Source organism: Symphodus melops (genome assembly GCF_947650265.1).
Source record: "Symphodus melops genome assembly, chromosome: 1".
Taxonomy (NCBI): domain Eukaryota; kingdom Metazoa; phylum Chordata; class Actinopteri; order Labriformes; family Labridae; genus Symphodus; species Symphodus melops.
The window spans coordinates 56682350-56699849 of NC_136691.1; the positions used below are offsets into that span (position 1 = coordinate 56682350).

The 17500-nt window shown below is 45.7% G+C and overlaps 2 protein-coding genes across 4 annotated transcripts in view; both read left to right on the forward strand.

The window, feature by feature from the left end:
* Nucleotides 1-725: 725 nt before the first annotated feature.
* Nucleotides 726-12286, forward strand: anxa3a (annexin A3a). 2 transcript variants are annotated; one of them, XM_079354317.1, is made up of 13 exons: nt 726-801; nt 986-1033; nt 1115-1202; nt 1442-1536; nt 2974-3087; nt 5164-5254; nt 6014-6093; nt 7112-7168; nt 7259-7352; nt 7450-7545; nt 9595-9653; nt 10750-10872; nt 12152-12286. In XM_079354317.1, exons 1-13 carry the CDS (start codon nt 733-735, stop codon nt 12212-12214), a joined length of 1077 nt encoding a protein of 358 aa, XP_079210443.1. In that variant the 5' UTR covers nt 726-732; the 3' UTR covers nt 12215-12286. The 2 variants fall into 2 exon arrangements, with proteins under 2 accessions (XP_079210443.1, XP_079210444.1); XM_079354318.1 differs by lacking the exon at nt 12152-12286 and adding an exon at nt 11683-11785.
* A 2593-nt stretch (nt 12287-14879) lies between these two features.
* bmp2k (BMP2 inducible kinase) overlaps nt 14880-17500 on the forward strand; it is a 40129-nt gene continuing 37508 nt past the window's right edge. The window contains exon 1 of one of the 2 annotated variants that reach the window (XM_079354197.1): nt 14880-15872. In XM_079354197.1, coding sequence (XP_079210323.1) covers nt 15728-15872 — 145 coding nt within the window. In that variant the 5' untranslated portion in view covers nt 14880-15727. The remainder of the gene's footprint in view (nt 15873-17500) is intronic. The other variant, XM_079354196.1, reaches the window with a different exon arrangement.

Consider the following 17500-nt stretch of genomic DNA (forward strand, 5'->3'; position numbering starts at 1 on the left):
GTATAGCGTTAATTCATAACAGGCCATCCTGGGAGGGGGGGGGGTTGTGGGTGAAGATGGAGAGAAACTGTCACACTGTGTGTGAAGTGTGTTGTTGTAAATCCACTCTGATCCTGTATTTGATCATGTCTATAAACCCCTCTATTTCAGCCCTGCTCAGAACAGGCTGTTTCTGTGTCTGTAGCTTTAAATATGTAAATGAGCTGTGTCTGACCACGCCCCCTCTCTGGAAGGGCTCGGGTGTACTCGCTGCTTTCTGGCTCCATGTCCTATTGTTTACGGTGAGAAGGCAGACTCAGAGGGCAGAACAAACACCTAGCTGTGGGAGTGTCACCCACCTGGGGGAGGGGCTACTGCCCTTTGTGATGTCATGAAGGGAACATCTCCAAATGGCCTGTTTGAGCACACATTTTCTGAAAAGTGGAACAGGCAGAAGACGGAGAGGATGGACTTGTCTCATCATTGGGGGGTTTGGAGACAGACTGGTGACACATGTTAGAGGAACATGGAGGAGAGGATTTCACCTCATCTTTGATCTTTAAAGCAACAGTATGTAGGATTCAGTTTAAGTGCACTTTGGCGCCCACTAAAGGTTTCTGAGTGAAAACTGCAGTGTCTTAAAACACACCCAGTGCTGTTAGCTCCTCCCCCTTCTTCGACCTGAAGACGATCAGAGCTTCTCACATGGTCTGTTGAAGCCAGTGTTAACGTTTAGAGTTGTCTGTGGTTGTCATGGTTACAACAGATTTTTGTTCATGTTTTTACAGAGACCCTCCTGTCATTATCATGGCTTCTTTATGGGTGAGTAAAATATCTTTAATAACATCGACCATGGTAAAGATCCGGTTCCAGCCAGACCATGGTAAAGATCCGGTTCCAGCCAGACTTTCACCACTCAGACTGTGTTTGTGAAATCTTACGAACACACTAAGGACACAAGTGTTTATTTCATGTTGAGATTTTAAACCACATTACCTCTGTGCAGGACGACCTGGACGACCTGGTGAACAAACCTTCATCCTTCTCTGCTAAAGTAAGTCCTTCACTAAAAGTGGAATAAGACTGTTGGAACAACGAGTGACTAAAGAAAACATAAAGTTGTGTTGTTCTTCAGGGCGGAGAGAGAGGAACCGTCAAACCCAAAGCACACTTTGATGCTGGAGACGACGCTGCAGCTCTGAAGAAGGCCATGAAGGGACTGGGTACGCTGATCTGTCCTCATGTGTCCTGATGTGTCCTGATGTGTCCTCATGGGTCCTTATGTGTCCTGATGTGTCCTGATCTGTCCTCATGTGTCCTCATGGGTCCTTATGTGTCCTGATGTGTCCTGATCTGTCCTCATGTGTCCTCATGTGTCTTCATGTGTCCTTATGTGTCCTGATGTGTCCTTATGTGTCCTTATTTGTCCTGATCTGTCCTGATGTGTCCTGATGTGTTGCAGGCACCACAGAGAAGACTCTGATTGACATCCTGACCCGCAGGAGCAGCGCTCAGAGACAGCTCATCAGTGAGGCTTATGAAGCAGACACAGGCAGAGTAAGAGACCTTATAAAGACATTTGTGTCGTTGCCGTAGCTTCACTATTCTTCTTCTAAAGGGATTGAAACTATCAGGAAGGGTTGTGAGAACGACGTCCAGTTCTTCTTTCAACGTCTAGTACAATATCTTCTTTCTGTCTTTCATGTCGCAGCTTTGCAATCTGTGACAAAACCTCTTTATGCTATCTATGCTTCTCCCTGCTACTTATCCTCTACTAGCAGACATACACCACCCTCACTGGCCACTCCACATCTGTCTCACTGCTATTTCCCCCCCTTTGAACATCTGGATACCCCTCAGGTATTCAAACTTGTCACCAAGGCCAAAACTTTCACTCTATAATAAAAAAATGCCAAATATATATATATATATAAAAAGTCCTGCCTGGCCCTCTTGTGCTCCACTATTGCCAACATTATCAACTGCTCCCTGGAATCTTGCACCGTCCCTTCCAGCTTGAATAAAGCATCAGTCACACCCATTTTAAAAAAAGCCAGGTTTGGACCCTAAAGACCCATAATTAACAGTTTGCAGTGAAATGTCAGAGTGAGTTGGTTTGAACAGATGGGTTTTGAGACGTGGTTTGAAGATTGTTAGAGAGTCGACATTTTGGATGTCAGGTGGGAGGGAGTTCCAGAGGTGGGGGGCAGAGCGGCTGTAGGATCTGGACCCCATGGTTTGCTTTCGTGAGAGTGGATTTGTCACTGTTGGGTTGGAGAAAGTTGGAAGAGAACCAGGATTTGATTTCATCACAGAGGGAGATGGGACGGAGGGTGGAGGTGGATTCTGGGGAGAAGTAGAGTCATCTGCATAGCAGTGAAATGTAGTGTTTTCAGAATATATGGCAGAGGGGGAGAAGATAGATGATGAAGAGGATTGGACCAAGGACAAAGCTTTGGGGAACCGTGGAGGAGAGTGGAGAAGGCTGGGATGTGAATGTTTTAGCTTTCATATGTTTATCTCAGTCAGAACTACACTGGACTGGACGTTCTGAGCATGCTCCATCGTTCCTTTGACCTGTGAGTTGACCAACCTAAGTGTCCAGAAGTCATCATCTGCTGTCAGATATCACCATAAGCTAGAGGGAAGGTGTGCTTTGGATGCTAACTTTGTCTGGTTCTGCTCCAGGTTTCTGTTGCTCCACTTCATTGAGCATGGAACAGACTGAAGTCAAAGATAAATTATGTGTACCCTTATAAGAATAAAACTATGTGGTTGAATTTTTGAATTTCAAAGTATTTCAATGAGTGCCCTATAAAGGGTTAAAGATGGCATCTTGTTCAGAAAAATGTTCCTATTTGTGAGTGAGGTGTCTGTGCAGACATCCGCCTGAGCTCTTTGTGTATTTGCATGGGTGTGGTAGAGATTTGAATTAAAATGGGTGTGTGTGTTTGTGTGTGTGTGTGTGTGTCTTTGTCTGTGTGTGTTCTCTAGGCGTTGGCGGACGACCTGAAAGGAGAGACTGGCGGGGATTTTGAGGATCTGTTGGTGGCGCTGGTGACGCCTCCTGCAGCGTACGACTGTCATGAAGTGATGAGAGCCATGAAGGTCAGATTTAATCTTCACATTTATTTTACTTCAACTTTGAGGATGTTTGATTTATATCTTTACATAGAAATCTTTGAGAGAACAAAGGCAGATTTAAGAACTGTAACACCTGACACATCTGTAACACCTGACACATCTGTAACACCTGAAACATCTGTAACACCTGAAACACCTGTAACACCTGACACATCTGTAACACCTGACACATCTGTAACACCTGACACATCTGTAACACCTGAAACATCTGTAACACCTAACACATCTGTAACATCTGTAACACCTGACACACCTGTAACACCTGACACATCTGTAACACCTGACACATCTGTAACACCTGACACATCTGTAACACCTGAAACATCTGTAACACCTGACACATCTGTAACACCTGAAACATCTGTAACACCTGAAACATCTGTAACACCTGACACACCTGTAACACCTGACACATCTGTAACACCTGACACATCTGTAACACCTGAAACATCTGTAACACCTGACACATCTGTAACACCTGACACATCTGTAACACCTGAAACATCTGTAACATCTGTAACACCTGACACACCTGTAACACCTGACACATCTGTAACACCTGACACATCTGTAACACCTGAAACACCTGTAACACCTGACACATCTGTAACACCTGAAACATCTGTAACAGATGACACATCTGTAACACCTGAAACATCTGTAACACCTGACACATCTGTAACATCTGTAACACCTGACACATCTGTAACACCTGACACATCTGTAACACCTGTAACACCCAAAACACCTGAAACATCTGTAACACCTGACACATCTGATACAGCTGAAACATCTGTAACACCTGACACATCTGTAACAGCTGAAACATCTGTAACAGCTGAAACATCTGTAACACTTGACACATCTGTAACACCTGAAACATCTGTAACACCTGAAACACCTGTAACACCCAAAACACCTGACACATCTGTAACACCTGAAACATCTGTAACACCTGTAACACCCAAAATACTTGACACATCTGTAACACCTGTAACACCCAAAACACCTGAAACATCTGTAACACCTGAAACATCTGTAACACCTGAAACATCTGTAACAGATGACACATCTGTAACACCTGTAACACCCAAAACACCTGACACATCTGTAACACCTGAAACATCTGTAACACCTGTAACACCCAAAACACCTGAAACATCTGTAACACCTGAAACATCTGTAACACCTGAAACATCTGTAACAGATGACACATCTGTAACACCTGTAACACCCAAAACACCTGACACATCTGTAACACCTGAAACATCTGTAACACTTGAAACATCTGTAACACCTGACACATCTGTAACACCTGAAACATCTGTAACACCTGTAACACCCAAAACACCTGACACATCTGTAACACCTGAAACATCTGTAACACCTGTAACACCCAAAACACCTGAAACATCTGTAACACCTGAAACATCTGTAACACTTGAAACATCTGTAACACCTGACACATCTGTAACACCTGAAACATCTGTAACACCTGAAACATCTGTAACACCTGACACATCTGTAACACCTGAAACATCTGTAACACCTGACACATCTGTAACACCTGACACATCTGTAACACCTGACACATCTGTAACACCTGACACATCTGATACAGCTGAAACATCTGTAACACCTGTAACACCTGACACATCTGTAACACCTGACACATCTGTAACACCTGACACATCTGTAACACCTGAAACATCTGTAACACCTGACACATCTGTAACACCTGTAACACCCAAAAACACCTGACACATCTGTAACACCTGAAACATCTGTAACACCTGACACATCTGTAACACCTGAAACACCCAAAACACCTGACACATCTGTAACACCTGACACATCTGTAACATCTGTAACACCTGAAACATCTGTAACAACTGACACATCTGTAACACCTGAAACATCTGTAACACCTGAAACACCTGAAACATCTGTAACACCTGAAACATCTGTAACACCTGAAACACCTGAAACATCTGTAACACCTGAAACATCTGTAACACCTGTAACATCTCTGTGTTTCAGGGAGGAGGGACTGTAGAAAGTGTTCTGATTGAGATCTTTGCCTCCAGATCCAACGAACAGATCCGAGCTCTCAACGAGGTCTACCTGACAGGTAAATAAAGGACTACCTGACAGGTAAATAAAGGACTACCTGACAGGTAAATAAAGGTCTACCTGACAGGTAAATAAAGGTCTACCTGACAGGTAAATAAAGGACTACCTGACAGGTAAATAAAGGACTACCTGACAGGTAAATAAAGGACTACCTGACAGGTAAATAAAGGACTACCTGACAGGTAAATAAAGGATTGCCTGGCAGGTAAATAAAGGATTGCCTGGCAGGTAAATAAAGGACTACCTGACAGGTAAATAAAGGACTACCTGACAGGTAAATAAAGGACTACCTGACAGGTAAATAAAGGACTACCTGACAGGTAAATAAAGGTCTACCTGACAGGTAAATAAAGGACTACCTGACAGGTAAATAAAGGACTACCTGACTGGTAAATAAAGGACTACCTGACAGGTAAATAAAGGACTACCTGACAGGTAAATAAAGGATTGCCTGGCAGGTAAAAGGTTTCAGGTTTCATGATCAAAGTTTGATCATGTTGTCACTTCAATCCCTAATGATCGATTGTTCAGGTCTTTATTTTTCTGCTCTGATTTAACATCTTCAATCGTTTCATGTTTTAAAGAACTTTCATGAATCGGACTCTGAGTTCATATGAAGCAGGAAAGTCACAATCATAATTATAAACATCTTACAGAGGAGAGTCCAAAGACTTTTCAACTTTAAACTTATTGTCGTGTCACTTTCCTTTGTTTGATATGAGCATCGTCATTTTGTCTCTGATATTTGCATCCACAGAAACGGAGAAGAAGGTGACGCTCGACATGAAGGCGGAAATTTCTGGAGACTTTGGCGACGCTCTACTCGTGCTGGCCGAGGTCTGTTTTTACAAATTCAAGGAAACTGTGCAAAACAAATATTTATAATCATAATATTATATTATCTGAGGCTGCAGTCTCACTAGTGTCCAGCAGGGGCGACTCCACTGGCTGTATGAATGAGTTTATGGTCTAAACCTGTAGTCTCAATAAGAGTTTCTATCTGTCTGTCTGTCTGTCTGTCTGTCTGTCTGTCTGTCTGTCTGTCTGTCTGTCTGTCTGTCTGTCTGTCTGTCTGTCTGTCTGTCTGTCTGTCTGTCTGTCTGTCTGTCTGTCTGTCTGTCTGTCTGTCTGTCTGTCTGTCTGTCTGTCTGTCTGTCTGTCTGTCTGTCTAAACTGTGAAAAGCTCCGCCCACTGACCAATCAGATGTTTAGATGGTGGAGCTCCTGGAGCTGATGGAGAGGGGGGAGGACACTTCATGTGTCCATCATGATTTGACATTATAGTGTGTTTAGTTGTTGATGATGTTTCACTGATATCCTTCAACAGAGACTGAAGAAAGCTCCGGAACATTTCAGTGAAAGATGTAAAATAATGAATGTTTTCTTCTTCATGTTGAATGTGTCCTGCTCTGTTTGTGATGAGCTGCAGTTTAACTTCTAAAAGCTTTTGTCCACTTTAAAGAGTCAGAGCAGCACATTGAGTTCAGAGCAGAAACCAGTTCTTAGAGTCAGTTCTAAGGTGAACTAACCACGGGACAGATACAAGCTGCACTTTTTACTCACACATTTTACTTTGTTTTGTCCTTCGTAGGACTGATAATCATGATCTCTTATGTCAGGGTTAATTAAGCCAGATCACCCAAAGAGACCCTGGAAATGTTGAACTTGCTTCGTAGTATGTAGTACAGGCCCCCGGAAGAGGGGGAGGAGTCAGGAAAGGGCAACCTGTGATTTACAGGTAGTTATCATAAAGTGCACAGCATGAAGTTGTCAACGTGAAGGACCCTTTTTAGTCTCTTCCGAGGATTCAAGTAAGTTTCATGTTTACTAAGTTAAATTTGGTTTTTGATTTCAGGGTCAGAGGGACGAGAGCACCTCGGTGGATACACAGAAGGCTAAAGAGGACGCCAAGGTGATGCGTGTCAGAAACATCTTCACACGTGTTCAAAAGGATCGTCTTTATGCTGAGTTTATTCTAACGGCTTCATTTCCTTCTCTTCAGACTCTTTACGAAGCCGGGGAGAAGAAGTGGGGAACCGATGAGTCTAAGTTCATTGAAATCCTTTGTCACAGGAGTATTCCTCAGCTCAGACAGAGTGGGTACTCATTCAAACATCTTCTTATCTAAAAGCTTCTCTGTCTGTGGTTTAAGAGTTGTATCTCCTGTTATATATCTTTGTGTGTGTGTTGCAGCTCTTGTGGAGTATAAGAACATCAGTGAAAAGACTCTGCAGCAGAGCATCGAGGGGGAAATGTCCGGAGATCTGCAGGAGCTGCTGGTGGCTATCGGTGGGTCACGCTATATATTTATGAAGTCATTAATGAGCCTCATGATGACTTTATTTTACACAATGGTTTTCTTACATTTTGTATGAGGCTAAAAGTTTGACGATGAATCTCGAAGCCCGAAAGGGTGTGAATGTCTCAGGATCTGCCCTCTGCTGGACCCTGTTAGAGGTGCCTCAGGGCTCAGTGCTTGGTCCCCTTCCTTTCTCCGTATACACCTCCTCTCGTGGCTTCTCGTACCTATGCTATGTGTTATAATGGTGTAAACTCAATGAAAAGCCTGGCCTAAATATTGAAATACAAAACAACAACAACACCTTCAACTCAACCTTTCAAGCACTGAGCTTGTCATCCCAGTCAGTCCCTCCATGTAACCACAGATCCCTCCAGTCTGGTGCAACCTCATGCCCCCTCATGCCCCCTCATGCAACCTCATGCCCCCTCATGCAACCTCATGCCCCCTCATCCCCCCTCACGCCCCCTCATGCCCCCTCATGCTCCCTCATGCCCCCTCATGCTCCCTCATGCCCCCTCATGACCCCTTCATGCAACCTCATGCCCCCTCATGCCCCCTCACGCCCCCTCATGCCCCTTCATGCAACCTCATGCCCCCTCATGCTCCCTCATGCCCCTTCATGCAACCTCATGCCCCCTCATGCTCCCTCATCCCCCCTCATGCCCCCTCATGCTCCCTCATCCCCCCTCATGCCCCCTCACGCCCCCTCATGCCCCCTCACGCCCCCTCATGCCCCCTCACGCCCCCTCATGCCCCCTCATGCAACCTCATGCCCCCTCATGCAACCTCATGCTCCCTCATGCCCCCTCATGCAACCTCATGCCCCCTCACGCCCCCTCATGCAACCTCATGCCCCCTCACGCCCCCTCATGCCCCTTCATGCAACCTCAGGCCCCCTCATGCCCCCTCATGCAACCTCATGCCCCCTCATGCAACCTCATGCAACCTCATGCCCCCTCATGCAACCTCATGCAACCTCATGCCCCCTCATGCCCCCTCATGCAACCTCATGCCCCCTCATGCAACCTCATGCAACCTCATGCCCCCTCATGCAACCTCATGCAACCTCATGCCCCCTCATGCAACCTCATGCCCCCTCATGCAACCTCATGCAACCTCATGCCCCCTCATGCAACCTCATGCCCCCTCATGCAACCTCATGCTCCCTCATGCCCCCTCATGCAACCTCATGCCCCCTCATGCAACCTCATGCCCCCTCATGCAACCTCATGCAACCTCATGCCCCCTCATGCCCCCTCATGCCCCCTCATGCAACCTCATGCAACCTCATGCCCCCTCATGCCCCCTCATGCAACCTCATGCCCCCTCATGCAACCTCATGCAACCTCATGCCCCCTCATGCAACCTCATGCAACCTCATGCCCCCTCATGCAACCTCATGCCCCCTCATGCCCCCTCATGCAACCTCATGCCCCCTCATGCAACCTCATGCCCCCTCATGCAACCTCATGCAACCTCATGCCCCCTCATGCAACCTCATGCCCCCTCATGCAACCTCATGCCCCCTCATGCTCCCTCATGCTCCCTCATGCTCCCTCATGACCCCTCATGCTCCCTCATGCTCCCTCATGCCCCCTCATGCCCCCTCATGACCCCTCATGCTCCCTCATGCTCCCTCATGCCCCCTCATGCTCCCTCATGCCCCCAATGTCAGCAGGAAGATCATTGTTTACTTCTTCCTGTGTGTAGTGATGTGTTTTAACCACACTGTTTGTTGTTGTTGTTTACTTCTTCCTGTGTGTAGTGACGTGTTTTAACCACACTGTTTGTTGTTGTTGTTTACTTCTTCCTGTGTGTAGTGACGTGTTTTAACCACACCGTTTGTTGTTGTTGTTGTTTACTTCTTCCTGTGTGTAGTGACGTGTTTTAACCACACTGTTTGTTGTTGTTGTTTACTTCTTCCTGAGTGTAGTGACGTGTTTTTTAACCACACTGTTTGTTGTTGTTGTTTACTTCTTCCTGAGTGTAGTGACGTGTTTTTAACCACACTGTTTGTTGTTGTTGTCGTCCTGCAGTGAAGTGTGTAAAGAGTGTCCCGGCTTACTTTGCAGAGCTTCTCTATAAGAGCATGAAGGTGAGATGAAGATGTGTGTTCTGTTTTTTAGAGAAATTACATCCCATAATAAGACTGATCAGCAGAGAGGATGTGTTAACAGCTCTATGAGAACAACACCAGAGGTCTATACTACGAAGAGAGTTAAACATATCCAAACTCTGGCACACGAGATGGTGATTATCAGTCCTAGTGAGGTTGCATGAGGTTATCAACCTGATCCATCAACCCAGGGTTACCAAGAGCGCCTTCATGTAAAAGGGGCGGAGTTAGCGTCATTTAACCTATCACAATCATCACCGCGTCTGCCGTCAGCAGACCGTCATATCTACAAACATTATATTTACACAAACTACAAACTATATTACTGATATAAATGAGACAAACAGGCTGCAGAGAGACACAGCTGCAGGAACAAATGCAGGAAGGACAAAACTAAGTAAACAGAGGTCAAAGGTCAGCTTGTATTTGTCCCGTGGTTAGTTCACCTTAGAACTGACTCTAAGAACTGGTCTCTGAACTCAATGTGCTGCTCTGACTCTTTAAAGTGGTTAAACTGCAGCTCATCACAAACAGAGCAGGACACATTCAACATGAAGAAGAAAACATTCATTATTTTACATCTTTCACTGAAATGTTCCGGAGCTTTCTTCAGTCTCTGTTGAAGGAGATCAGTGAAACATCATCAACAACTAAACACACTATAATGTCCAATCATGATGGACACATCAAGTGTCCTCCCCCCTCTCCATCAGCTCCAGGAAGAGACACATCAAGTGTCCTCCCCCCTCTCCATCAGCTCCAGGAGCTCCACCATCTAAACATCTGATTGGTCAGTGGGCGGAGCTTTAACTTGCTCCGGAGCAGGTCAGGTGTTCAGCATCAGTTACCGTGGTGACGTACCCAGGTAAAAAGTCATCGACCCTCGTAGGACTGAAAACCCAGAGTGAACCCTGAAGTGACCCCCCTAAGCTCAAATCCTGCTTCAGAGTCCAGACCTCTGACTCAGTTTATAATGTGTGTGTGTGTGTGTGTGTGTGTGTGTGTGTGTACGTGTGTGTGTGTGTACGTGTGTGTGTGTGTGTGTGTGTGTGTGTGTGTGTGTGTACGTGCTCAGGGCTGTGGGACTGACGAGAGGACTCTGAACAGGGTCATGGTGAGTCGGTCTGAGATCGACCTGCTGGACATCCGAGCCGAGTTTAAAAAGCTGTACGAGTACTCGCTGCACTCGGCCATCGAGGTGAGAAAAGAACTCTTTACTGTTCAAATCAACGAGCAGCAAGTCTGAATATTGATTATCAGATCTTTATTCAAACCTTTCACAGTTTACACAAACAATAACACACTTGACTCTATGATCAGAGGATTAACATGTCTCAAACTGAAACTGTCTCAAACTGTCTCAAACAATCTGAAACTGTCTGAAACTGTCTGAAACTGTCTCAAACAATCTGAAACTGTCTCAAACAATCTGAAACTGTCTGAAACTGTCTCAAACAATCTGAAACTGTCTCAAACAATCTGAAACTGTCTCAAACAATCTGAAACTGTCTCAAACAATCTGAAACTGTCTCAAACAATCTGAAACTGTCTCAAACTGTCTCAAACAATCTCAAACTGTCTCAAACAATCTGAAACTGTCTCAAACTGTCTGAAACTGTCTGAAACTGTCGCAAACTGTCTGAAACTGTCTCAACAATCTGAAACTGTCTCAAACTGTCTCAAACAATCTGAAACTGTCTCAAACAATCTGAAACTGTCTCAAACTGTCTGAAACTGTCTGAAACTGTCTCAAACTGTCTGAAACTGTCTGAAACTGTCTCAAACTGTCTCAAACAATCTCAAACTGTCTCAAACAATCTGAAACTGTCTCAAACTGTCTCAAACAATCTGAAACTGTCGCAAACTGTCTGAAACTGTCTCAACAATCTGAAACTGTCTCAAATTGTCTCAAACAATCTGTCTGTCTCACCTGTCTGTCTGTCTCACCTATCTTACCTGTCTATCTGTCTGCGTGGGGACTCTTTCTCCTGTTGCGTTTGTGTTACAGTCTGATCTGTCGGGGGACCACGGAGACGCTCTGAAGCTGATCTGTGGAGGAGACGACTAACCTGGGCTCACCTGAGACTCCCCCACCCCCCTCTCTGTCCTCAATGATTCACCTGAGACTCCCCCACCCCCCTCTCTGTCCTCACTGATTCACCTGAGACCTCAGTCCCCCTCTCTCTGTCCTCACTGACTCACCTAAGACCTCAGTCCCCCCCTCTCTGATTCACCTGAGACCTGTCCCCCCCTTTGTCCTCACTGACTCACCTGAGACCTGTCCCCCCCTTTGTCCTCACTGACTCACCTGAGACCTGTCCCCCCTCTCTGTCCTCACTGATTCACCTGAGACCTGTCCCCCCTCTCTGTCCTCACTGATTCACCTGAGACCTGTCCCCCCTCTCTGTCCTCACTGATTCACCTGAGACCTGTCCCCCCTCAAGTTTGTCAGTAATGTAAGCCTGTTTGTGTTTCAGTCTGACGTTGGAGGAGATTATAGAAAGACTCTGCTAAAGCTGTGTGGAGGAGACGATGATTAACATCCTGTCTGTTTATCTTTCTGCGCTTCATGAACTTGAACGTTAGACGTTCTGAAAATAATAAAACGACTGATAAAGTACTCGAGTATTTGTCTGGACTCTTTTTGTAAAGAACTAAAGTGACTTCAATGAGACGGTCTAACCCTCTGGATGAATAATGAAAGATGTCTGTTTACTGTTTCATCTCCCAGAATCCTTCACTCTGAAAACATCTCTTTATCTGACTGTGACTGCTGCAGGCTCACATCTGAACACTCCTCCTCTGTGTGATTAATGCAGTTTGATCTTCAAAACATCAGAAACTTTATTTAAAACATTGAATTCTTACATGACAGAGAGACTGTTCCTGGGTCTCAATGTTTTCACAGTCAGACTTCCTGAATGCAGATAAAGATGTGAAATGTTCTCCTCAGAGACGCTGCAGCAGGAGGACAGGAAACACTGTTCACTGTGTTTCCGCTAATCACCAGCAGGGGGCAGCAGCCTCACACAGAGTCAGACAATGAGTGAGCGAGCAACAGACAGTCTGTACGCTCCTCCTCATCCTGGTCTCTTATGTAATCCTGGTCTCTGCCATGTGCTCCCTCCTCACTCTGACCTCGATATCTTGGTTTGCACTGTTTTCATCAGAAGACGTCTTTAAACCTCTGAGATCTGGCGTGAAGACGACAGAGCGTCGTCTCTCTGAAGTTTCAGCCTGAAAAAAATCAAAGTGTACAAATTCATGAGAAGGATTCTCTGAGCTGATCGCAGCTCTTTGTTCACTGAGCAGCTGCTTCCTCAGACACCAGTCGAGTCCACGTCACAGACCGAGCTTCCTCACACTGAAGGGACAGGACGCCAGTCCACACCATCACTCATCTATAGGTTATTTTAGCCTTGTTATTTCTTTCGCACCAAAACACCAAGACAAATTCCTGGTATATGTGAATATACAACAGCTGAGATTAAGATTTGTTTTGGGGCTTTTCTTGCTTCTGAGTCAGAAATCAGGAGAAAGAGACCCAGGCAGTCCCCACTGAGGGGACACGTGCACAAACCACTAAGCCAAGTGCTACAAGACTGGACAGTTTCTTGTCTTCAAATGTCAAAAATAGCAGAAAACTCCGGCACACTGTCATAATTGCTTAAAATCATTGGCAACGTTCCGTATGGATCTTCGAGCAACAAGATTTTTCCGTTTGTTAGTCTGATTGCTCTCCTCCACACCTTGGTGTCTGTCCTGTTCATCCTGTTTATGATTAATGTGATGATGATGGTTGCATTGTCACTATGTAAAGTTTGCTGTGTGGACTCTCAGAAGAACAGCGATTGCATTGCTGCAGCTACTGGGATCCTAAAACTAAACACCTTGCTATAAAACAGATCCTGTGGATCATGAAGGAACCACAGGGAGGTGTGATAAAGAGATAAACAGGAGGATAAATGAGGTTTGTTTATGCTCCACATTCTTTACATCCTGTTCACCACCCGTCTGCCACACCTTCCCTGTCTGACAGAACTACGGAAGCCCGAAGCTGCAAAAACAAGGACACAATAAATAAACTGAAATGTGAAACCTGCAGAGGCTTCTTTAGTTTCACACTAAAGGTCGACCACGGGAGCAGCGACCCGCACACACCTCTGACCCTGTGTATGTGTGTATGTACAAGTGTGTATTAGTGTGTGTCTTTGTGTTGTTGTATGTGTATGTTTGTGTGTGTGTGTTAGTGTATGTGTAGGAGTGTGTGTATCTTTGTGTGTAGGAGTGTGTGTATCTTTGTGTGTTGGTGAAGGTGTGTGTGTTTGTGTGTATGTGTGTGTGTGTGTGTGTTTTAGTGTGTTTTAGTGTGTATGAGTGTATGTGTGCATGTACAAGTGTGTGTCTTTGTGTTGTTGTATCTGTATGTTTGTGTGTGTTAGTGTATGTGTAGGAGTGTGTGTATATGTGTGTAGGAGTGTGTGTATCTTTGTGTGTTGGTGAAGGTGTGTGTGTTTGTGTGTATGCATGTATGTGCTAGTGTGTGTTGTAGTGTGTATGTGCTAGTGTGTGTTGTAGTGTGTATGTGTGTGTTGTAGTGTGTATGTGTGTGTGTTTGTGTGTGTGTTTTAGTGTTTGCGTGTATGTGTGTATGTGTTAGTGTGTTGTAGTGTGTATGCGTGTGTGTGTTGTAGTGTGTATGTGTTAGTGTGTGTTGTAGTGTGTATGTGTTAGTGTGTGTTGTAGTGTGTATGTGCTAGTGTGTGTTGTAGTGTGTATGTGCTAGTGTGTGTTGTAGTGTGTATGCGTGTGTTGTAGTGTGTATGTGTTAGTGTGTGTTGTAGTGTGTATGTGTGTGTTGTAGTGTGTATGTGTGTGTGTTTGTGTGTGTGTTTTAGTGTTTGCGTGTATGTGTGTATGTGTTAGTGTGTGTTGTAGTGTGTATGTGTGTGTTGTAGTGTGTATGTGTGTGTTGTAGTGTGTATGTGTGTGTGTTGTAGTGTGTATGTGTGTGTTTGTGTGTGTGTTTTAGTGTGTTTGCGTGTATGTGTGTTGTAGTGTGTATGTGTGTGTTGTAGTGTGTATGCGTGTGTTGTAGTGTGTATGCGTGTGTGTGTTGTAGTGTGTATGCGTGTGTGTGTTGTAGTGTGTATGCGTGTGTGTATTGGTGTGTGTATTGTAGTGTGTATGAGTGTATGTGTGTTGGTGTGTGTGTGTTTGTGTCGGAGGTATCAGCTCATCTCTTCATTCATTTATTTTTGACGCTCCCTCGCGCTCACAGGCTTCCATAACATTTCCACTTCCACCAGTGACAACAATGTGAGGGGGCGGGGCCACGTCAGGTTAGGCTGTCACTCTCATTGGGTAAATAACAAACCACCCACAGTATCTGTACCGAGAAGTTTATCGTTACCGGAGCTGAGAGGGTTAAATTTCACCGGAGGATTCTCGGTAACAAGCGGGGGCAACGCTGTGTGAGCCCGAGAGACAGAGCGCGTGAGCCCGGGAGACAGAGCGTGTGAGCCCGCCTGCTCTCTGCTGAAGGAGCGTGTTAGCCGCGAACACCGCGGCTAGCAGGCTAACTAGCCGCTAACACCGCAGCGAGCAGGCTAACTAGCCGCTAACACCGCAGCGAGCAAGCTAACTAGCCGCTAACACCGCGGCTAGCAAGCTAACTAGCCGCTAACACCGCAGCTGGCGGGGCTAACCTCACCGCTCTGCCCGGGTTGAGCTCGCAGGTCTCGCTGTGTGATTCTTGCAGAGAGCTGCTGAGTTGGATTTATGTCCTGGGACAGTCCGGAGGCGGTGTTATCCCGCTGCAGGGTTCCTCTCTCTCTGTTGGTAGATATTCATGTGCTAACAGGGATGTGTCTCCGCAGCTAACGGAGCTAGCTCAGTGATAGGGAGGCACGAGCTGTTTCACCTGTCCCCCGGGTTACCTGTCCTTTGATGCGGACACGGAGCATGCAGCAGGGGGAGGGGCTCCTCGCCGGGAGATAGGACACAACCTGATCTACGTTTGGCCGGAGTGACCCAGCACAGATTGTTTCAGGATGAAGAAGTTCTCCAGGATGCCGAAGTCCGAGAGCGGGGGGCTCGGAGGACAGTCCGGGTCCAGCTGCGGGGTCAGCAGCTACCTGGGGAAGGTGTTCTCTGTGGGCAGGTACCAGGTGACCGTGGAGGAGCTGGTGGCGGAGGGTAGGTACATCGTGTTAGCTTGTTAGCTCAGGGGGGTCTGTTGGGGTCCTCTTAGGGAGGTTTTGTACTGTCTTGCTACTGTCTTGTTTGTCAGCTCTTGGGCCCCCCTACTGGCCTGGGGCCCCAAGCCGGTCCTGCCGTACCTGTTGACAAGCAGTGCCTGTAAAGAGAGTGCATGTAAAGAGAGAGGTAAGAAAGCTGCTGGAAGTTTTCTTCATGTGATGCAATATGACGCTTTTTGCATCACATGAAGAAAACGTTCAAGTAAAGAAAAACATATCTTTCTGGTCTCAGGGCAAAATGAGGGCTGGACTCACGACCATTCAACACTACTACCATGTTTCTAATGATACACAGCTTCATGTAAATGGGTGAAGTGTCCCTTTAAGGATCAACTTTATTATAGCGGTGTGTTTGGGGGGGTGGGTGTGGTTTTGATCGGGGTCATGAAGACCCTGCAGCTTCATCATGACCCCTCTTATATGTTGGCAACATTTCTGCCAACGTCTTTGTGCAACATAATCCCCGTTTGGACCGGAGCAACGATCCCCAAGAACTCTGGTCTTTTTGAGGAACTACGTGCGTTTGCGCCACATCGACCAGGGCGCACATGTGGTAGAAGTAAGGCACGAGTAGGTACATTTACAAACATGACAGGAAATGACATCATACCAGTTAAAACGTTAAATGCCTGAACTTTAAATTAATAGAATGAAAACTAAAGTTAAGAATTAATTTCAAATGTATTTATGAAGAAGAAACACACAGACGGTGTGATGTTCTTGTTTTTAGTGTCAGTTTGACAGAAATCTGCTCTGAAGTGTTGATATGTATATTTTGGGCCTTTGGGGTTGCCGTAGGTGATTTAGTTCAGTCCCTGAACCTTTAGTTCCTGAAGAGAAGTCCCTGAACCTTTAGTTCTTTGAAGAGAAGTCCCTGAACCTTTAGTTCCTGAAGAGAAGTCCCTGAACCTTTAGTTCTTTGAAGAGGAGTCCCTGAACCTTTAGTTCCTGAAGAGAAGTCCCTGAACCTTTAGTTCCTGAAGAGAAGTCCCTGAACCTTTAGTTCTTTGAAGAGAAGTCCCTGAACCTTTAGTTCTTTGAAGAGAAGTCCCTGAACCTTTAGTTCTTTGAAGAGGAGTCCCTGAACCTTTAGTTCTTTGAAGAGGAGTCCCTGAACCTTTAGTTCTTTGAAGAGGAGTCCCTGAACCTTTAGTTCTTTGAAGAGGAGTCCCTGAACCATTAGTTCTTTGAAGAGGAGTCCCTGAACCTTTAGTTCTTTGAAGAGGAGTCCCTGAACCTTTAGTTCCTGAAGAGAAGTCCCTGAACCTTTAGTTCTTTGAAGAGGAGTCCCTGAACCTTTAGTTCTTTGAAGAGAAGTCCCTGAACCTTTAGTTCCTGAAGAGAAGTCTCTGAACCTTTAGTTCCTGAAGAGAAGTCCCTGAACCTTTAGTTCCTGAAGAGGAGTCTCTGAACCTTTAGTTCCTGAAGAGGAGTCCCTGAACCTTTAGTTCTTTGAAGAGAAGTCCCCGAACCTTTAGTTCCTGAAGAGAAGTCCCTGAACCTTTAGTTCTTTGAAGAGGAGTCCCTGAACCTTTAGTTCCTGAAGAGAAGTCCCTGAACCTTTAG